At 40.4% G+C, this 23296-nt stretch overlaps 2 protein-coding genes across 2 annotated transcripts in view; one reads left to right on the plus strand and one right to left on the minus strand.

Moving 5' to 3' along the window:
• Nucleotides 1-23296, minus strand: part of RB1 (RB transcriptional corepressor 1) — an 84220-nt gene that overhangs the window by 14562 nt on the left and 46362 nt on the right. The window lies entirely within an intron of this gene.
• On the plus strand, nt 19549-20984 carry LPAR6 (lysophosphatidic acid receptor 6). Its single transcript, XM_009946812.2, has one exon. The coding sequence runs from the start codon at nt 19757-19759 to the stop codon at nt 20777-20779; it is 1023 nt and encodes a 340-aa protein (XP_009945114.1). The 5' UTR covers nt 19549-19756; the 3' UTR covers nt 20780-20984.

Consider the following 23296-nt stretch of genomic DNA (forward strand, 5'->3'; position numbering starts at 1 on the left):
AACAGCCATCAAACTTCTGTAAAAACAGCCATCAAACTTCTGAGGGGCCCACCACACGTGTCCTCCCCACAAATTGCAGGAAGGTGTGGTGACAGATGAAAAAAGAAAGAAGCGTATCGCAGCCAGACAAACAGTTGACAGGCACAATGAGATATTTGGGGTGATAGCTGCTTAACAGTAGCAACAATTTAAAGATGACCCAGGGATTCCAGCAACTCCATTTTTTTTCTCCAGTTTTTAAATTTTAACCATAAAGATGATGGACCTTCTGTGTTAAGACAGTGACTAATACTACTGGTATGTTCAAAAATATTACACAGACTGATGATAATGCTCTGCAAATAGGGAAACTACTGGCACAGTTATTGCTTTGTAGCTCCGCAAACCAATCACCACTTGAATATTGAAAAATGAACATTGCCATCAGGACTGCTCCTGTTTGCCAAGCTTGTGAGACTAACTTTTTAAAAATCACTTTGAAAGGAGTTTTGAAAGACAGTCTACAAGCAGAACTACATTTTTATTCAATTATTTTATTTAAACTATCCAGGATGACCCTGGGAAGACAGCTACTACACAGCTTGCAGTAGGCTCATGGACCACTTCAGCAGTTTTTCTGCTCAAGACTCACACAACTTACAACGCTTTTAGAAGAAAAAGGCTCGCTGAGTAACTAAGGAGTTAATATTCAGCACATTAAAACCCTAACTACACAAATACACTGAGTCAGTACAAGCCAGTAGTCCACCAAAAGACACAGTTCCAAACTTCTCCATCCACTTGCGCCCTTCCTCCCTCCTCCCCATCATCTCCAGTCCCTCTTGTGTCAGCGGAGTTGGGAGATCTGGTCCAGGGAACTGAGGTTTTGCTGTTGTTTTTATTTAATTGCGAGGGTTTTTTTGTTGTTTTATGTGAACATGTTTGTCAGGGGAGGCCTTAGTTTTACATTCAGAGCAGCTCCCCTATCCAGTTCACCTTACGGCAATGCAAGTGTCTGCGTTTTGTCAAATGAAGAGACAGAAACGAGCAGCTGGAGGATGAGATGAGACACCATCTTTCAGTGGCAGTACCAGGGCAGAGAAGGGGAAGTCGTGCCTCACAAATTCCCAGGTTTCTCCTCTAAAGTGGTCAACACATCTTTGAATGGGGTGATCCTGCAAAGATCTCTAGATCAGAGGCTCTGACAGGCTCCTTCAGATAAGGCTTTTTAAAGAAAGTGCTGCCATCAGGCAGATGAGAATGCAGTTACTGGATAAACGACAGATATTGAAAGTATGAATAAATTGTCAATTTTCACAGTGGAGATTGGTTATCAGTGAAGTCTCATGCTCTCTTCTGGGACTGCTGCTGTTTAACATTCACAAATGACAGGGAAATGTGGCAGGGGCAGGGAAGAGAAGGCTGCTAGAAGTACAAAATTATTCCATTTCAGGAAAAATAAACTCACTGCAAAAAGATCTCATGACTTTCAATGACTGAATGATCAAAAAGCTACAATACTGCATAATCATAAAAGCAAAAATAACGAACACAGGAAATGACCTTAACGTTACATTTTTAAAAAAGGGCCCTAACATTATCATTATTTAAAAAAAAAAAAAAGATGTTGAGAGTTAGCGTGAGTAATTCTGAAAACATCAACTCAACGCTAAAAAGTCAAAGCTTAAAAAATTATTAGGAAAATAATAAAACATTATTAGTAGTAGTTATTAGTTATCGTTATGCCACGATAGTAGCCCATAGATTATCTGAGTCACCAAACTGAATTATCAGGCAACAGAACTGAAAGCCAACCCAACTACTTTATCGTACAGCCCGAGAGCTCAGCTGTAGAATTAACTGCTACAAAACTTGAGTATGGAAAATCCACTACAAAAGACAACTGCACATGTAGGTCCACAAAGCACTACAGAATACAATAATCCTTACTATGTATTTTTTGCTGAACATTAGCCAAGAAAATAGCATTGTAGGCTTGTCCTCCACATGTTTCTTCCCCCAAAGCAATTGCTATAAGCCTCTTCCAGATGGATCTGTGGTCTGCACTGGCAGTGGTGCTACAGAACAATCTGTATCTGAAGTAATTGGCATGTTTATTACGTAGCTCCCCAGTGTAACCAGGCTTTGATATGACTAATTCTTGGACAAATCTTACTTCTCAAGATTTTTAGGCGGAAGCCAAACATCTCAAAGATAAACTGACACCAGTTTTCCCCCCGTCTCCGCACAAGAAATTGTGTACAATACATAAACTAAAACTCACCCGACGTGAACCATTTGACTGTCGGAAATGATAATGTATCAGTCAGCAACAAAATGTCCTGCCAAAAATCTTGAGGTTGAGAATTGTACCAGCAACCTTAAACTGTGAAAATACTGCAGAGTGTGAAGACTTTTTCAGTAGAGGAAGTGGAGAAGAGATGCTTTAAAGGACCATTACATTAACTGACATCACAGTATTAAGAACAACACTTCTATAGTTATTTCCATATACAAAAAATTATTACACTTGTGAGCAAAACAGCACTCAAACACTTGCTTTCTTCAGAAGAACTTCTGGGTCACAAAATGCCTATCTCAGTGACAAGATTTTATTTGTGTAATTACTATGGTAACAATCAGATTGTCACAGTACCACATCACTGTTTCTAGCAGTTTCATTTCTAATTGACTTACAGTCCTGGTTCCCAGAACAACAATTAAGAGCAGTTCCAGGAATTATTTTTCCAAGTACAAGTGGAGACATGACAACAAAGTGTCTCTGAGATTTTCGGCTAAAGCCAGTAATTCAGTTTCAAGTCTTGTGTTGTTTCCAGTTTCTCATTAGCTGGACAAATCTAGGTACAATGTACCACCACCAATTCTCTTAATCCAGCTAAAAATGGTAAGTGTGCTGGAAAACTTTGTAGACAGCAGTTTTTGAAAAAGCAGATGTGGTGGTTTGGTGTCTGGCAGGGTTTTGGTAGCGGGGTAGGGGGCTACAGAGGTGGCTCCTGTGAGAGGCTTCGAGACGCTCCCCCAGCTCCAATTTCGGACCCGCCTCTGGCCAAGGCCAGACCAACGGCGCCTCTGTGAATAACTATTTAAGAGTGAAAGAACCTGTTGGTGGTCTGTGTTTGTTTTGTCTGTCTGTGTTGGTGAGCTGGAGATAGAAGGAGGATGGGAGAGAGACAGCCCTGCAGACACCCAGGTCAGTGAGGAAGGAGAGGTGGAGCTGTGCCGGAGCAGAGGGTCCCCTGCGGCCCATGGTGGGGTGGCGGCTGAGCCCCTGCAGCCCCTGGAGCCCAGCGGTGGCCCAGAGGTTGCCCCGCAGCCCGCGGAGGACCCCGGGCCGGAGGAGCAGGGACCGGGCCCGAAGCAGCCGTGACTCCGAGGCAGCCCGCGCTGGAGCCGCCCGTCGGTGGGAGGGCGGCAGCCCCGGGAGGGACCCGCGCTGGGGCGGTTCTGGGGAGCTGCGGCCCCGCGGGAAGGACTCCCCTTGGAGCAGTGGGTGGAGGGCTGTCTGCCGTGAGAGGGACCCCGCGGTGGGGCAGGGGAGGGCTGCGAGGGCCCCTCTCCCTGAGGAGGAAAGAGAAGCAGAGACATCTTGTGCCGGATGGACTGTAACCCCCATTCCCTGCCCCCTGCGCTGCTGGGGGGGAAGAGGGAGCAGAGCTGAGCCCGGGAAGACCGGAGGGGTGGGGGCAAAGGTGTGTTGTATTTAAGACCTGGTTGCATCTCTCATTCTTGATGGTGGTGGTTGTTTTGTATTAAATGTCTGTTGTTATCCCCACATTGAGTCTGTCTTTTGCCCGTGACCATAACTGGTGAGTGAGCCATCCCTGTCCTTTGTCTCAACCCTCAAGCCTTTTTGGTTGCACTTTCTCTTCCTCATCCCTCAGGGGACAGGGTAGGGGTGAGCGAGTGGCTGTGTGGTGCTTTTGGAGCCAGTTGGGTAGGCTCAAACCACGACAGCAGGACGGTATCTTTTACCAACATAACCAAGGAGTCAACAAATTACAAATGGAACAAAAAAGGATACAACAGATAATCTGCAGAGGATGTGGATGAGCTGCATGTGCAGAAAAGATCAATTTGCTAGAAAAATTAATATTAGGGGACAGTACATGTCCTGAAAACATTAAGAGTAGACTGCTCTGGTATTTAAAAGCAAACAGGACTATAAATACCTTGCAATGTGCTTCATATAATCTAAAAAAGAAAAATAGGACAAAGAAATTGGAGTTCCAAAACCAGTATGCCAGGTTTCATTACAAAATATGGCAACATGAGCATGAAAACTGTTTTATGCAATGGATTTATCAACCACTTTTAAAATATTCCAATCTGAAAAAAGTTGCACATGACACAGAAGAAAGAAAAAACTAAAATTGTAACAAAACTAGCAGTTTAACAATATTTGGGGCATAAACCCATCCCTTAAGAAGAGTTTTGATCTTAATTTGAACCAATACTTCTATGACTACCATTATGGAGTATCTCAAGCTCAGTTACCTCGGTCTATATCTAGTGTTTGCTCAAGGCAGACAAAACCTGGCAGTCATCGTGTTATGCTTTCAAAGCAGAAGCATATGCAGAGCTTCTGAGCATTCAGCTGATAGAATTTAACAAGATGTCTCCAGTTAAACATTTCTGCCTCACAAGCAGTTATTTAACAAGCAGACAAAATACAGTGTAATAGAGGTAAGGAGTAGTGCACTGGAAATCAGATTAACAAGTGGCGATTAAAAAGAGTTTTGGGCTATTATTTAGTCTTCATTAAAAATACATTCTTCCCAATCTGAAAATAAGTAATTGGATTTTGACAGTGCGATACAGAACAGCATAAAAATCACTCAAAACATCCCAAACTTTTTAATAACTTGTCTGAACAGATCTGAAACAAAAACTTGGAAGACTGTGGTATCTGTATTTTTTGAAGTTACACCTATTTCATACTTACTTTTCAGTTATTTTACAAGTCTAGTATTTTAACATTTACTAAGTGTTTTTCCTACTGTTTTGTCTCAAAGTTGTGCAGCTAGTTCTGAGGCAGATATTACAGTGCTTTCTACTAAAAAACGTTCTGACCTTCTTAGCGCCTCAGCTTCTTTCTGGTTATCACTTCACTCCTTCCCACTCTTCTTGAGGGCAATTTCACTGCGTCAGTTGACTTCCTTAACTACAAACTGTAGAGTTGTATAACTATACCAGAAACAATTCTAAAATTAGCATGTCAGCATTAGCTTTTTGTAGATCTGAGACAGAAAAAACGTAACTAATACTGTCAAACACGAGTATCCCTTAGTAAATGATGGGAGTTAGAAGTATCTTACACTAAAACATGTGGAGTATCCATGAAGTTAACTCTAGTATCCTTAAAAAGACTAAACTTAATACAATGAAATATATCTGCTTTAATTTTTTTCTAACACCAAAAGATGTTGCTGAGTTAGCAAAGAAGGGCAAAAACACTAAAAAGGGGCAAAAAAATCGAAACCATTTATACAAGTTCTGAGTAAGTGTGTCTATGTGTTAAACTACAGCTACAGTTATGGTCACTTGGACCTCAACAACATCTGCAAGAAGCTTGAGCTAACATCTCCCCAAACTAGGGCAGTATTATTTTTCAGAAAATAATTTAAGACATGATATTGAGTGCCTTTTCTCATGGCCACACACAAAAATGTTTTTGGAAGACTGATCAATGAAAGGTAGCTCAGGCTCTGGAAAAACACTCTGGAAGGCAGAACATTTCCCCCTCAGGTATTTAGAGCAAAGTGATGCAGGAAATTACTAATTTATAGTGCTTTAAAACACTTTGTTTCCAGTTCACACTAAGGTCAAGCCTAAATGCTATTCTATGTAAATACAACGGCCTAATACACAATGTCTGATTACTGGATGTCATAGAGGACAACTGCTGGTCACTACTTCATATAAAATGAGCTACTGTAATTCACCTCACCAGTCTGGGGGACAGTAGAAAGAATGGTTGGAAATTACAGCACACTGTCATCCTGAATTATTTGACTAACAAATAACAAATACATAGGGAGCTGCAGTACAGTTGGGTGGCAGTACCATAAAATTTTTGTTGCAAACTAAAACTTCCTTCAAGGTCATTAAAAATTAGATCGACGTGGCGGTTTTTTCCTTAGCTGTCTGAATTACATAAACTACAACAGTAGGGCACAAAGGTAAGTGACTCCAGAGAAAACGTGTTTGTGGACAAAAGTGCCTGAGTGCTGAAGAACAAAAGTGAGTTAGAAGATCCTGCTGGTCTAACCCAAGGAAACACCACCCATTTGCACTTAAAACTTGGCGCACTTCTATTTGGATGACTTCACAGGGATCTAGGAAAGCAATGCTAATCTTCTTCAAGTTTTAAAATCAACAGTTACAAAAAGACAAAGATAATGTAGGGTTTTTTTCTGAAAGACCACACACCAGATCCCCACCACATTCAAATAGCACCGATGCAAAAACCTCCCTCCCTATGGGAAGGCCTTGGGCTACGCATATACGCACTGAAAGACCCTTACTCAGCATCCAGTCTTCCCATCTGCAGCCCCTTTGCCCACCCATTTTGGAACCTGAAGCCAGAACTGGGTTTGAAGGCCCCTTGCAAGACCCATGAGGGCAACCAGCTAGCTCAGAAGGCGGCCCTAACAAAAGCCACGCTGGCCAAGAAGCACGCACACAACTGGGGACTTAAAAGCAAGGTTGCCCGGCTGAGACACGTGTGTGTGGGTCTTGGGTCTTCAGAAAGATGATGAGGTAGCCAACCCTCCTTTTCAAATGACAAAATTTGAAAAGAAAAGAAACATTTCCTAAAAGACTGTCAAAATTTTGAGAATGCTTCTGATGTTTGGGGATTTTTTTTGGTGCTCAGATACCCCTGAGTATGAGGAGCAGATGTGCTTATGAAAATGAAGAAATTTGCACAGCCTCTGCTGTCTCCTTCCTCTGTGCAACACTTGCTCCTTGACCACTTATCTTTCGGTTGTATTTCTATTGCCATATAACTAAAAACTGCAACACATACAGAACAGAAGGTACGTGACTCTCCCTGCAGTAATAAAACAGTGACATTAGGCAATACATGAAGAGCACCTATCAACAAAGCAGTAAAACTGATTTAGCTGACAAGGTACATTAAATCACCAAATGATCAAAACCAATGTTTCCCTTGATCCCATTAAATTACAAATATCCTTCTGTTTCCACAAGAAAAACGTGAAATCCTTCAGTAACCAAGTGCTTTTCTATTCAAGTTCTCTGAATTTTTATTGTGAGAAACTCTCGGTCGTTTGTAAACTGAGCAAAAACAAAATTTTAATGTTTCTGATGAAAACACGATGTTTTACATCCTATTTTGAGAAAACTGAAGTCTTTTGCTCCTAGTTTTACTTCCTGAAATTTAAGAAAAACTGAATTAGCATCTAAAGTGTCTGGGTTTTTTTTTTGCTTGTTGGTTGGTTTTGTTTTATTTTATTCTGTTTTTTAAGTTGGCCTTTTTGGAAGACATTTCACCGAAACGTATTCCCACAGAAACCTTACATTTTGCTAGTATGTTTTCCAACAAAAAGCATTTCAAACTCTTTCTCCTAGTACTACAATCAGGTTGTGGTACCTCTTTCACCAATTTCAAAATAGAAGCTCACTGATCAGTGTTTTAAAAGGCATCATACTAATTTTAAAACTTGACCAGGCAGTGAACTACCATTGTGCATGATTTAATTGAAATATTTGAACTGTGTTTTACTGAAGTTGCATACAACCATGTCCAACTTGATACAGTTTACTTTCTGTGGCTTAAGCAAACGCAGGAAGGTTGGGATGACTTGGAAGCTTTCCTCTCCCTCCAAGGAGTTTTAAACCACCAGGCTTACAGAAGCCCCTCAAAATGTCTCCCTTTAGCTCTCAAACTCCAGTGTGTAAAGGTCGCACATTATGTACAGAATGATGCAATTTGAAGTCTGTTGAATTTTACAGCTTCTCCTATTATTTGCACTAGAAAAACAAACCTGAACTGCAGCTTATCCATTTCTCCTAAACCTACCTTTCACATACCTCCTACTTTGATCATTTCCTGCCATCAGCACATGGTGCAATACTGAAGCTTAGCATGCTCGAACCGTACAGACATGCCATACATACTACCACTTGCAGGCACGAAGATTTCAGCTACCCCTACGGCCTTGAGCACAGCTAGCATAACTATGGCAAAAGCAACTAAAAGCACATTTTAATTGTCAGGTCTGCGCAGGAAGAACAGTGCAGATGCATGGCGTGGTCAGACAGATTAAATAAACAGTTTCCAATCCCAGTTTTACAGATCTCCAAACAGCTTTCTCCTGCCCACCAGAAACTGAAAATAATTTTTAAGCAGCCTGGGGGACAGAAACAAAGAGTTCATTTTAAAAAAAAAAAAAAAAAAAAAAAAAAATCAGTTTTATCAACTTTACTATAGAGGTGAGCTCTGAAAGGACTATCTTAAAAGAACTAAAATTCCTATGAAATTAAATAGCTACCACAGATTTCTATTGCATTTTAACAAGGAAAACCTGCCTGCCTCAGAAAATTCAGAAATAAAAAGAGGACTCAAGGACACAAGTTGACCTTGAAGTTTTAACACAGTGCTTCCGGTAAAGAAACAGACCATTTTCACACTGACTTGGGTATATACGTTTAAGTTGTTCTATGCACCTATACATTCCAGTGTTTTGCTATCTCAGAGGAAAATAGACAACACATGGAAATAGCTGTCAAATTTAAAGGAGTTTCTTTGTTTTGGATAAAATTTTACTCTGCTGCCTTCACTTTCACTGTAGAGAAAATTCTGCCCATTTGTTCTTTTGGTTAGTGTGGTATTTGTTACGGGCAGCTCTACTGACTTCACTACAAATCGACCGATACAAAACTCGCAAAGAAATCAAAGCAAATATGTAAAGTATTACAGTCCAATGTGCACTCAACAAGTACAGCAAAACAGCAGACAGAAGCCTTACATATAAACATCCCTGTTTAAGAAAAGCTCATACAAGGCACCTCAACTCAGATGCAACAATCCATCAGTAGGAGTTTTGCTATGTAGATTTTTTTTTTTTCTCAAACTTAAGTATCTAACACGTTCCTCACTTGTCATTCAGTGGGCATTCCCCTACAGCTATTCTGAAGCATACAAACCAATGAGTAAGCCATAGCAAAAACAAGACAGGTTTTACCATTCACTTCCAATGAAATAAGAGGCTGCGAATTAAGGCATTTCTGAAGTTAGAGCCACTAATGACAATCTCAAAGAACCCGATTTTTTCTCTCTGCTACCTGACTCTCTATTCTGTCTGTTTTAACTGCAGGCGACATGAGGTACCTGTTTCACATTTGTCTGCAACCTAACTCTCTATATTGGTTAACATGAGTCTTTAGACTGTAATATGACAGGGAAAATGGAAACCAGTGCCAATACTGAAGACAGCTGGCCCAAAGCATCCCCCACCCTGAAGTCAGTAAGAAAACTTACAGTATCTTCAGTTGAATCTGGATCAGATATTTGCCATCATCCTTTATCAGCCCTATTCATCTAAAATAGGAAAGCATGACTATGCACAGTATGTCTGTATTACTGCTCATTTTTATCCTCCTTTGTGGAAAAATTAATCAGGCATACATGGGTCTTCTTTATTACGTTATAAATAGCACTAATTCAAACCACTGACACAAAAATAAATTATGGGGTAGTAGACTAGAAGCACAGATCTCACTCTTGAGCTTAGCAGAGGCTTTTAAACCTCACACAGCCAACACTAAGTTAATGTCTGGTCAAGAGGCAAAACAAAAAAGATTTGAAAGCCTCCAAGTTGAACATTCTGCCATAACGCTTTAACAACTGTTTAAGTCAATCACAAAAACCATATTAGAACCCAGTGAATTCAAGAAGTACAGATAGTTAAGGTAATATTTGTAAGCAGATGCAGGACCTTTGTGGTCTTTCCTAAATAATGGGTACCTAATCTGCTTACTCTTATCCCCTGCCCCCGTATCAACCAACACTTTCTTTTTTTCTTTCAAAGTTGATGTAACTAATAACTATTGAAACTTAAGAGCTAATGACTTTCAATATTACTCCTTCTACCTCAGATTTGAAGGACTTGCATCCATCTGTACCACTGAAACCACTAAACCACCAGAGAGAGCAGTGGAGAAAGTTTGAGAAAACAGAGAAATGTGAGTAAGGGGGGGTGCAGGACAGCGCATGCCGCACACCGCTACCTGGATCTCACTCTAACACCACCCCTGGAAGTATCTGGAAGAGCCAAACCCTACTGCATGGCCGGCTCACTGGGAACTGCAGGGGAAAGCTTCTGTTCTCAGTGTAGTGCCTTCTTCTGAGGCTAAACATCTTGTTTCAGAGGACTTGCTCTCTTACCGCAAAGGATGAGAAATCCCTCATAACGACAGCACTTGCTCATAGTGCGAGACGTGGGTTCCAGCCTCCCCTCTCCTGCTATGGTCAACCTGACACCTCCCAGACAAACACCTTACCCCTTCCAGGAAGATTATTAACACAGATTCAAGTGAAAATGGTTCATTTGTGACAACTGTTCTTTTGACCAATCTTCAGACCTCTGTAGAAGCTTAGCTGATGGAAAAATGGCTTTTCCTTTTCTAATGAACACTACGTCTTTTGCATTGGAGAGCCTCACTCCACTCCTTCCAAGATTTCAGCAGAAAGTTTTAAAATACCATGTTAGAAGCATGTCCTTCATTCCTCCTCCAAAGTTTTGACATTTCCTTTCTTACTTTCTAGGTATTACCTGATCACCACAAGGAAAACACAACTGTTACATGTGGTCAACAATATAATTTAAAAGTTCATAAAGTACTGAATTTGTTTCATAAAACTTCAGGTTATGGGCTAGAAGGAAAGAGCAGTTGTGGGGGGGAAATCAGCTGAAGTATTTGTAATTGCTGTTTACCAATACTAATAATATGCTAACTAATCATTTAAGTGCTCTTATGATGCAGAATTTAAAGAGGTTATTTGCTGACTTACACATTTAGAAAGTAATAGTTCTTCACATTAATCAAGTCCAAGTTCTGTGTTTTGGCAGCCATTCTCCCCTGACAAGCATTTTCATGTCAGTATTTATCTATACTAATTAGTTCACCAGCTTGAACTGCTCTTACAAAACTTTTTTTTCCCCTAACTTCTTACATTCCAGTTTTGTGAAAGAAACCAAATTAATACCATAGGTTTTGGGTTTTTTTAACTATACGAATTCACATAAATCTTACTGAATGACTATAGTAATTCCTTTCAATATCTTCAAAAACACAGAATCACAGAATGGTAGGGGTTGGAAGGGACCTCTGGAGCTCATCCAGTCCAACCCCCCTGCTAAAGCAGGTTAGCCTAGAACAGGTCACACAAGATCGTGTCCAGGCGGGTTTTGAATATCTTCAGGGAAGGAAACTCCACAACCTCTCTGCGCAGCCTGTTGCAGTGCTCTGTCACCCTTAATGTAAAGTTTTTCCTTACGTTGAGGCAGAACTTCCTGTGCCCCAGTTTGTGCCCATTGCCCTTTGTCCCGTCACTGGGTACCACTGAAAAGACCCTGGCCCCATCCTCTTGACTCCCACCCTTTAGATATTTATGTGTTGGTAAGGTCCCCTCTCAGTCTTCTCCAGGCTAAAGAGCCTCAGGACTCTCAGCCTTTCCTCATAGGAGAGATGCTCCAGTCCCCTCATCATCTTAGCAGCCCTTTATAAAAAAATAGGAATGCGACTGCGGGCTTTGTGCCATCTCCAACAAGTAGAGGTTAAAATCCTCTCGTACAAAGTCAGAGGCCTCTATCCGGCCAAAACTGCAAGAGACTGCAAGCACTTGATGTGGTGGTTGCAAGCAATTTGGCATGAAAGTGAAATACATCCTCAAGAACTACGTGGATGAACACCAGTAATCCTGACATGGAACCAGCCTGCCTCCATCCTGGCCAGAGAATACATGTTGGGCAAAAACTTAAACTAAAGGTCTGAAAAATAAAAATAAATTGCCTTAGAACTAAACAAATTACAAATGTCTTTCTACAAGTTCTCTTCCCCTGATTCATTTCATCCTATATGTTCAGAATAGTTTCCAAAAACATTCATGAAGCTTCTTCCATTCTCTTCCTATCATTCCTAGTATTTGCTTCCTATAGCAGCTAACTATTTTTTCCTTCCCTCTCCATTTTGCACTTGCAAAGTATTTTGAACAAGAATTTTTAGTCATGGAATGTTTGGCAAATTTCTGCCAACTCCAGTTAAACTTTTAATTTCTGATCCTATGATTTAGAAAGTACAAGATTGAGTAGAGCCAGGATTTGCCACAGTGTTAGGGAAAGCCATTTAACTTATTTCCACCCTATAAGGTGGAAAGGAATTTCAAAATACTAACATTATTTCAATCATGTTTGTAGAGTGATTGAATAAACACATGTTTTTTTAAAGTTAAAAAAAATGCAAATGAGAGTTCAGGAACTCAGGTATTTTGTTCTAATTTAGGCATCTCTCTTCCGACCTGACATTTTAGAAATTCCTTTCATCCTATTCCTATCCATTGAAATCATGTTGCTAGGATTGTTTACTAATCCTTTTCCCATTTTCCTTCCCTCTGAACAATGCCAATGTCCATTTTTCAAGCTTTTCATCTTCATGATCCTTCACTTTGCTTTTCAGCCCATCCCTTTTAAACCACAGATCAAAGCTTGAAAAGATTGCATGTTATCTAACCTCTGCTAGCCTACTGTAAGAACAATTAGACTTACTTATATGTCATAATCATCTGATGTCTAACATACACTTCTAATGCATGATGCCATGCTGCCTCTTCATCAGAGAATACACTGCAGTATACATAAAGTTTTCCTGAATTAATCTATAAAGTGCAACTTCCAACATCACTTCAGGATGTATCTGGATACCTCTCATAAACTGCCAGCTCTCCATGTCACTGTCCCTAACGAACATCTGTACAATGTCTACTACATATACCGTAGGGCCTTCGAGAAATACTGCACTACACAGCAGCAGAACCATTTTTGCTCATCTTTCAAGAGCTTCCTCAAATGGGCTCATTAAATTACTCCAAAGATGCAATGGAAACAGTGATTCTGTTCTTCATGCAAAGTAATTTCTCCCTTGGAGTGAAAGGGTCAGAGGCTTAAATCAGCAACCCCTAATACACACACACACTCTCACAATGTTCATAACTACAGAAAATGAAGAATTTGAAGTTGAGGTTGCAGGGAGGTGTAAGCAGGTGTGGCATTTCTTAACTGCTCTTGCTCCATATATTAGAGGGAGGTAGGGGGCCACAATTTTAAATATATCAGATAACAAATGGACATGTTGATATTATCTTACGCAATTGTGGCCTGCTCCCTCTGGATATCTTTATAATCGCGTTCGCAGAAAAATTTACTTTGCACATCGAAACATTTGAGAACGTAAGCAAGAACCGCTGCTGGGACGTTCCATGAGTTACACAAAAAATGCAACTCAAGAACCTTCATGTAAGTATTTATCAGTCATCGGTTAGTGGCCTAAAACACTGCTGTAACTGCTCAGGTGTATTTACAATGCGAACAACCAATCTGTATATTCCATGACAGTGTTTACATAATTCCAGGTAAGCCTAATGTGTTTATTAGGATTAACTGGACCTTTGAGATATCAAAATTTTTTCTACCATTAGACACTGCACATTTACACTATTGCTATCACAAAAATTGCTTTAAAATTTGCAGTACTGTGCTTTAAAAAATTAATATCAGATTTTCAATCTCTGTCTCAACTATTGTGGTCAACAAACCAAGCAATGGCAAGAACAAGCTCTAAAATGTAAGCGGAGGGCACATACAATATTTTCTGAAACAAAATATTCCAGAAGTATCTTCAGAACTTGTATGACAAACTCCCAGGCACGGTTCTGCACTCTTCTCCATCCCTGTGCATGGGAAGCTTTTCCCAAAATCCTGCTCCAAAAAACTTTTACACAAAATCAAAATGAAACAAGAAATTTCAGCCTGAATTTATACAAAAGAAGTGAAATTCTCTTTCTGCAACCAGGAGAGAAGCAGTTGTGTTTCTTATAAAGGAAATTTAATCAATTCTAAAGAGAATAGAGAAGCATTTCAAATGCACAGGAATTAACAACTCTCATTTTGTTCTGAGCTTCCTTTTCCCTTTTTAAGCAATTACACATATAGAGAAATTATTTTAACTTGTAGAACCTCATAGACTCACAGCCTAAATAGCTTCTCCTGTCTTTTTTTTTTTTTAATATTTCAAAGATTTTTGGCAGCTAGGTATTAGAACATAGTAAAACAAAACTAATCAGTAAAACTGGTTCTAGAAGGTCAAACTTTCAGCAGAAAATATTTACAGTTTTCTTTAACTTTTACTTGTAATTTGTATGTATAGTTTCATTCGCATAAAGTTTCCTGCTATGGAGGAGTCTTTTAACTCTCTGTGCAACAGTCATGCAGGATTAGTCCGGCTAGATAAAAAGTCTGTTCACCATAACTCTTACAAGACACATTTAAAGACCTGCCTACTACACTGGAAAATTTTTAAGGGGGGAAAAAAGGGAATTTTCAGTGCAGTAACTACTTCAACACTATCTCCGTAGGTGGACACCACCACTGCATTTTCATGCGGCAGTAAGCCACTGACCAGAAGCAGTCTGACAGCGACTTATGGGTGTCTGAGCAGGCGGCTCCTGAAAGGTAACTGACAAGCTCAAAGTTCCCAGCCCTGCTTTCTCTGGACCTACTTCCCCGTAGACTTATGGAGCTGAATCAAGTGAAGGCTCTTAGTAGATCCTTTTGCTGGTCAGGAATCTAATCTAAAAATAGAAAATTTTAATCTTCCTACATTTTTATTGCATTCACTAGCCACGGTAATTATCTCAATATCATATTTAATAAAGGGTTCTCCATCCAAGGACTTCAAATTATTGCTGATATATTTAAATATATTTAACAATTAAGATGGCCTCGCATCCCAGTGAGGAAGTGAACGAGCTCTTACACAGAGGGAAGCTAAAGCACAAAGTCAAAGAAAACTTCTGCTGGGACTGGAACAGAAAATCCGTGGCATGACCAGAAACAGACTTCCTGGCTCCCAGCCCTACATCTCAATCATAAGAAATTCCTTCCTGTACACACGCATGCTCAAAGGGAAACTCCAGTAAATAGACTAAAAATGCTAAAACCCATGAAAATGATTGGATAAATAACAACACTTAGGACAAAGAAAACACTTTGCCTGTCCTGCCAGTGTTTGTCTTCACTGCAACAGATAGCATAAGTTCTCTTGCATAAGCTGGCCTACCCGAAGTGAGAACAAATGCCCATACCATGATACAGTTGTGCTTCTAAAAGCAGTAGCATCAGTTATAGAATAATACAGTTACATACAGCGTTCTGTGCACCTGACAGCCTCCATTTAACAGTGCATACTCTGGCTTTGGAAGCACTGTAAGAATTTATTACAACATTATTAATTAAGAATTTATTAATGTTGAAGTTGGTTTTTTCCTCTAAAGCAAGAAAGAGGTTTTAGTAGTATCATTAGCACCACACTAAACGCAGTGCACAAGACAAGTTCAAAATTCATTTCACCTTCTGCAATTTCTGTTTGATTCCAGCACTGAAGACTAAGGTAACACCAGAGGAACAGGCAACACTGACCAAAACGACTCCGAAGGCTTGGAAAGCCTTGCAGTACTTGTTTTATTTCAGTGAAATATTTCTTTATCACTGAATTTGGACTTCAGAATTTAAGGGGTCCTGCCCCTGTGTCTGAAATGAGAGCAAGTATCCAGCTCAATGGCACCTAGGAGCAGGAGGAAGCAGCAGCTGCTGGTGGCAGTGTCCTACAGCCACTCTACTAGCACACTGCTAGGGTTATAAGGACTTTTCCTTCTGATCTGCTGTTCAATGCTGGAATAGGTTTGCCACACAAATCCAAGACTGCTCAGGGGTGTAAAGAGTCCTAGATATCTAAACTCAGGTATCTAAAGTCATATAAGAAGAGTTAAGTGGTAACCGACTGAAGGAGTACGTGAAATCTGTTCCGTGCTGAAGTGAGAGACAATTTCAAGCATCTCACCAGCTCTTAGCTTTAAGGAGCCCACCCTCACTCTGCCTTTGATGCCTCTTCAAGAGCCACAGGAAGCCTGTTAATGGCAACGCAGTCTTTGCTCATCTAGCACTAGTAACAAATGACAGGTCCTAACTCAGTCCTGGCTCTCATGCAGAAAGGCAGACAGACTTACATATGCATCTCCCTGCAGCGGCAGCATCGTTTCCTTTGGAGAAAAAGAAAAACCCTCAGCATACAGGGCCCTCCCTGCAGCTGCTTCCTCCTGCCTACCCCCCCTTCCCAACCCAAAGGAAAATTTGCCCACGGTGAAGGAGCATAAACAAGGTCATAACAACGTCAATTCTTCCTCCATAACAACTGATAAACATTTTTTACATTTTTTTTAAAGCATTGGGGCTTACTGAAGGCTTTTTTAAATCTGATGACACAGAGCCCAACATCTTGAAATGCGATCCAACGCAAGGAAAGTACACGATGAAGTTTCCTCCCCGCTCACGCTACAGGCTGGCCAGAAGAGAGGCTGCTCTCGACTCCCGCAGCTCGAGATGCACTAACACAGGTTCTCCAGCCCAGAAAAGCTCACACAAATTAACAAAAGTGCTTGATAACAATCAGGCACATCTAATTTAAGAAAAGGGGTATGCAATTCCCCTTTGACATTTACACTTTTACACTAAAACGAGTCAGACTGCCCACTCAGTCATACATCTACTCACTTAAACACGACACAAAGTAAAAAGCTGTCAACTTGAGGTTTTGAAACTTTCTTCTGCAGGGGGAGAAACCCTCCAGATGAATGCCATTTCTGGAAGCACAGAAATACCACTTATTTCTTCAATTAGTGTAAGATGCATGTACTGTTCTGCACCAAAAGGTGCAGGGGCAACAGAAAATCCCAAAGACAACAGAATTATATATCCAAGCCCCTAAAATACAGCTCCGAGTAGTGCCCACTTTCATAACAGAAGCGACAGCAAGGCAGGGGCCCTGACAGGCAAACTGAAGGCTAAGGATGCACCCTTTGTGATTGCTCTAAAGCACGTTTACCATGGTAAAATGGACAGTGCCCCTGGTCAGACACCCCCACCCCACCCTGTTGCTGTGTACCCACACTTTTGCCCAAACAGAAAATCAAGTACTAATGAATAAGAGCGATATACTCATTTCCGTTAGTTTTTCTCTCTAAACATGAATTATTGCTTGAGGTTTTGACATGTGATGTCAAATTTCTGTACTTCGGGGATTTTCATTCCGGTAACTGAGCCTGCCCCACACTGTTTTGCCGTGCAAACAAAGCTGGAGCAGGAAAAGTGAGCTCAGAGTTCCCACAGCCCAATGCAGAATCTGGGGACTCTTTCAGGAAAACTCCCCTTTCACAATAATAGAACACAGAAACAAAATTTAACCACATGTGACGACTGCTTTTGTGAGGAAAGCCAGGTAAGGCAACTTTATGCTAAGGTACAAGTTAAGTTAGACACTCAAGAGACTCTGCCAAGCTCACATTTTCATTTCTTGCTGACTTAGAAGTGGAAAATGCACTATGCTTTACAGCTAAGTATGAATTTCAAAACCAGTCAAAAAGGTTTTTTGTGGTTATAGCCTATTGAAGTGAAACTGCTTGATTTCACCTCAAAATCAAGGTGACAAGTGTTTCACAGAAGAAACTTATCAAGAAAACTTGAAATAAAATAAGTGAGACCCATTTTTGCATGTTTCTGAATTTTGTCTGACATACCTTACATTAAGAAACAATGCCAAAACCCTGTGAAGTGCTACTACCGACTCTCCTTTGCAGCAGACTAGAATGGTTTTGCCCAGAGCCTTGCTTAGGTACAACTGATTAAAAATCTAGTTCAAAAGAACCATGCCACCCAGCCAGATATGAAGAGATTTGTTATTCTAAGACTTAGAAATAGACAGGTTTTGATGCCAGAAGTGAGTCTATCCTAGCTGTTGTTAAATAAATGAGTCTGTCTAAACTGAGATTTATCTCATATCTGCCCCTAAAGGCAGTAAGAGCTGGGGTTTTTTGTATTTACTTCACAATTTAATTAGTTACAGCATGTTTTCATTTCATTAATCACTGACTAATGGGCGTATTTTGTGCATGTGTGATAAGAGGCCCCCTTTAAATTATCAGAAACAATCGCATAGCACAGCATTTATTTTGTAATTCTGTGCTGACATATTGAACAAAATGCTTTCTGTCCAAAAACAAATTTAAAAAAATTGAAGCCTATTTTTTTTGTAAGAAGAACCATCTTTCTAATTAGAAATAGAGCTTGGGATATACTTTCTAATACAGAAAAAGTTAAAAATTTCTCCTCCCACTGCAACATACCTCAGTCCTGGGAACATCCAAGAGCAACCCACAGGTTCATAATCCTTCTGCCTCTCTTTTTCAGTAATTATTTGGTCAAATTCTTTAATTGCCTATCAGCATTACCTTGTCCCTCCTGAGGTTTGTACTGGTCTACTGAGGGAATCAAGATAGAGCTACTCAGCTGATTTCTGGTGATTAAGGTGTTATCTACCAGAAGCAAAGATATCTATTGAAAAACATAACGCTAGTTCAATCCTACATAAAACACAAAAATCCCACAATTACTACTATCACCAAAGAAAAACAGGAATTTTAAGGTGCACGAGTTATTCAAGCACTGAAAAGTCTCCTCATAACTCAAGAAAAAGCTTCTGTGATGAAGCTTTTGGACTCCCAGTGACAGGGACAAAGGACCTTTCAGGGAGTACGGAAAGAGTTAACAGGAGGCTGCAGCTGCAGCAGCAGCACTTTGCTGGTGACCATTTGCACGCCTGCAAGGTACAGTCCCAGCAGACACATTATCAGATTAGGGGAAGGCAAACAAACCGAATTGAAACCATTCTTCAGCGAGCCCGTCCTCTTCTTCCTGTGATGTCACGCTACAAACCGCCTGAGCCCTTTTCTCTCCGCTCCAGAAGGAGCCGGGCTGGCGAGAGGCTGAGGACGCCAGGGCCGTGCTCTGCAGGAACAAACACGCTCTGGAATTTGGTTTCTGCCCTCGCCAGCAGCTTGCTTCCCTCCCTCCCGCCCGCCCGTGGGGCCAGCCAGCCAGCGCTGGGAGAGAGAGGCCGAACAGCTCGTCGTACAGAAAGAAGGCTGAGGGAGAAACGCAAGCGCTGAGACACTTCGCGGCGCCCAGGAGATCGTTTCCTAAAGCGTACGTTCCCAGTGAACGTGGATGGACGAGGCTTCGCCATCGCGATCCGCAGCCAAGAATAAGGCAGAAAGTTCTACAGCGGCTTCATCGAATTGAGGGGGAAAATGGAACTAAGCAAGCTTTGGGACGACCTCATCCGCCACAAATGATGTGGGTTTTTGACTTTCGAAGGCTGGCTATGTGATTTACAAATAGCACTTGGAAGAGAAGAGCGACCTCCTGCTGGTGATCGCTGCTGGAGATGTACTCCCCTGCCACAGCACTTGTGTTTCCTCTCTGAAGCTTCACAGTGCAACAACCTTCCCAAAGCACACAGTTCAAACATATCTACAAGTTCGGCTGGAATCTAAAAAAAAAAAAAAAAACTTGCACTAAAAGTACCAGAGAAACCTCCAAATCACAGGAATTTTAAATATACCATGGTAAGCTCTAATTGTTCCAGTGAGGACTCCTTTAAATATACTTTATATGGGTGTATCTTTAGTATGGTGTTTGTTCTTGGCCTCATAGCAAACTGTGTTGCTATCTACATTTTTACTTGCACATTAAAAGTGCGAAACGAGACTACAACTTACATGCTTAATTTAGCAATATCGGATCTTCTTTTTGTGTTTACATTACCCTTCAGGATTTACTACTTTGTAGCGAGAAACTGGCCGTTTGGAGACATTCTTTGCAAGATTTCTGTCACCCTCTTCTATACAAATATGTATGGGAGCATTTTATTTCTGACTTGCATAAGCGTAGATCGCTTTTTAGCTATAGTACACCCCTTTCGATCTAAGACTCTCCGAACCAAAAGGAACGCAAAAATTGTCTGCGCTGCAGTATGGATAACCGTGTTAGCAGGCAGCACACCAGCAAGCTTTTTCCAGTCTACAAACCGCCGTAATAATACTGAACAAAGAACATGTTTTGAAAACTTTTCGGAGGACACGTGGAAAACCTACCTATCCCGGATTGTTATCTTCATTGAAATAGTTGGGTTTTTTATTCCGCTCATCTTGAATGTGACCTGCTCTACTATGGTCCTACGGACTTTGAATAAACCACTTACATTAAGTCGGAATAAATTAAGCAAGAAAAAGGTACTCAAAATGATTTTTGTCCATTTGGTGATATTCTGCTTCTGCTTTGTGCCTTATAACATTACCTTAATACTTTACTCCCTTATGAGAACACAGACCTGGATTAATTGTTCAGTCGTAACTGCAGTCAGGACAATGTACCCTGTCACTCTGTGCATCGCCGTTTCAAACTGCTGTTTTGACCCTATAGTCTACTACTTTACCTCGGATACAATTCAAAATTCGATAAAAAAGAACCGGTCCACTAGACCACGGGACATCAGATTCTCCGAAAGGCCAGTTTCTGAAAGCTTCATTCAACACAGCCTTCAGACCATAAAAACAAAAATATTTGACAGTGACTCTACAATATAAACTGCGTTAAAAGACTACCAGGACTAAACTGGAATTAGAAGCCTGCACATTTCTTCAGCTGTGGAAGTATATTCTGATATGTAATGTTACGCTTCCTTCACACCAGAAAAGTTTACGATAAGACTGTAAAAGCAATAAGCATAATAGTACACAGAAAAAGTATTTTAAGAATTTATGTCAAACGTCTGCTCTGACAGGTTTTATGTTAGAAAGGAACTTTTGGTACCAGATTAGGTTAACCAAAGTCCAAAGACTCTCTGTCAAGTCAAACACAAATGTAAAAGTAGGTGGGTTTTTTCCTGAAGTTAAAACAATTGCTTATTTTTAATAATGATACCGGTTTCCAAGTTACTGAGGATGGGGGTAAAACCACCTGGTTTACACTGCAGGATTCAGCTGCTGAGGAAAACAGCATCATACTGATCATATCACTTCACTATTGTGCCTGCTCCGGAGCTTCCTCTTCTCTATCTTACTCCTCCCTTCTGTCTTTCTCCCTGCAGCTTCCTTCTTAGGGACCATTACATTCATAGGAGGCTTTGATCAATGGGCTAAAAGAACTTAGTTTCTCCCAGGTTTACCTGATAAAATATATGCTTTCTCCACAAGCCAGGCCTCATAAAGCAATTAAATCTTCTAGTAGTTTAGGGCATCTGGAAACAACTCAGACAAACTGGTTTTTCTTCTCACCTCTGTCTCAGATGTCTACGTAATTGTAACAAAATAACCTCTGATGACTGAAGTTAGTGCTTTAGGTACAGTACCACTTTATTAAATTCTTTTGTGAGTAGTTCTTCAACACAACACTTTTAAGCACAGTAACATCCTCCAAATAAGGTAATTCAATCTCAAATTATTAGTTTCTTAGAAAAACACATCCTTTGCTAACTTGCTAACTAGAACCGAGCATGTGCATCAACTCAAATATTTCTTTGGGAAATTATTTGGAGCCCCATCAAAAATTCAAGACATGGTGATTTTTAGAGTGTTACTTCCTCACTCCTTGTGTCCTAGAAATATTTTTAATATGAGCATTTAAACTTTCATATGCTATTTTCTTGCAAACTTTATAAAGTACAAAATTTAATTACTTGGGGCTATGTGCTGGCAAAATTAATCAAGACCCTTCAAAAAGTCAAAGACATGTAAAAGGAGAAAACTCCATATATTACTGTTACAAACAGAACTATATAGACAAAAGTATTTAAAACATCCTGCTATGTATGTTTCCCAGCTATTAGAACACTGTGTACATTTTCCTCAAAACTAATTTAACATTGCTGTAAAAATAAACAAATATTTAAAAGGTAAAAGTAAGCAGTAAGTGTTGTTTTTTTCTCCCCAAAACAAAGGAGTCAAGAATAAGAACTATGGTAACATGAATCTGTGCTTTAGATTTAGGGCAGTCAGTTGCAACACAGATACAGCACTGAGGCATTTTTACTTTAGGGCAGAATATGGAAGCACGAATCAATGTTGGAGAAAACACATATTGAGCTGTCAGAGTATATGATATGTTATCTGATTAAGTTTACTTCCCTTTGCGAGGCTTTTTCTTAACTGTTATAAATCAACTGTACATTGCCTACTACTGCTGGAAAACTCAGTTACTCAAAGACTGCTAGAAACTAATGCCAATTGAATTTTAAATTTAACAGCATTTTAAATCTTTATCCACACAACTTATTAAAGGAAAATTCAAATAGTATGAGCTTAAGCTACGAAGACTGCATAGATGTCTGCATAACACCTGAAAATAGGCAGTTATCTTAGTTGGGAATCCTAAACTCTTCTGACTCATAACCAACTTCAGAAAAATGCACAAAACCCCCAGCATGAGTAGAAATTCTGTACATTTTCCGTACGCCACTGACAAATCCAAAGTTCAAAAGCCAGATATGCATCTCTAATGTCTCAATGCATCACTCTCTAAAGAGCCTGTTTAATACTAGACTCCCCCCAAATACTTTGAGACTAAAGCCCTTAATGTCACTGCTGGGGTACGTTTTCAGGCTACTGCTCTCCTGGAGCTTGGCAAAGCTGCTACTCGGTTGAGTGACAACTTGTTCAGCAATGTCTCTGCATTACAGCAGCCAGCACCCCGGAGCCTCACCCTGGTTAAAGAGAAGCTACTCTTTCTAAGATTACGAAACTGGAGGTAGGGGGGGGAAAATCGCTGACTTAAAAGCAGAACAAGCAGATAAAGCTGCATGTATGGGAACTCGCCTTTAAACCAGACTTTCCTTCATATCTTAGCTCAAAGAGCCCGGAGAAGCATGAAGAGAAACTCTTACTGCCTTCCTCTCACTCTCCAGGGCAGTAGCTTCTGCTTTTTGCAACAGCACAGTGCAACACAATAGCTTTCCAGCTTGATATCTCAAAACTGTTTGAGGAAGCTTCATGGTTTTTAATATTAAAAATACTTCACTCTTTCCATGGGGGGCACAGAACCCAAACAACGAAGAACACCACAGTCAAAAAAGCAACATCTGAAATTTAAAGAATGTGACCATTACT

This window comes from Leptosomus discolor, chromosome 1 (genome assembly GCF_034619465.1).
Source record: "Leptosomus discolor isolate bLepDis1 chromosome 1, bLepDis1.hap2, whole genome shotgun sequence".
Lineage (NCBI taxonomy): Eukaryota > Metazoa > Chordata > Aves > Leptosomiformes > Leptosomidae > Leptosomus > Leptosomus discolor.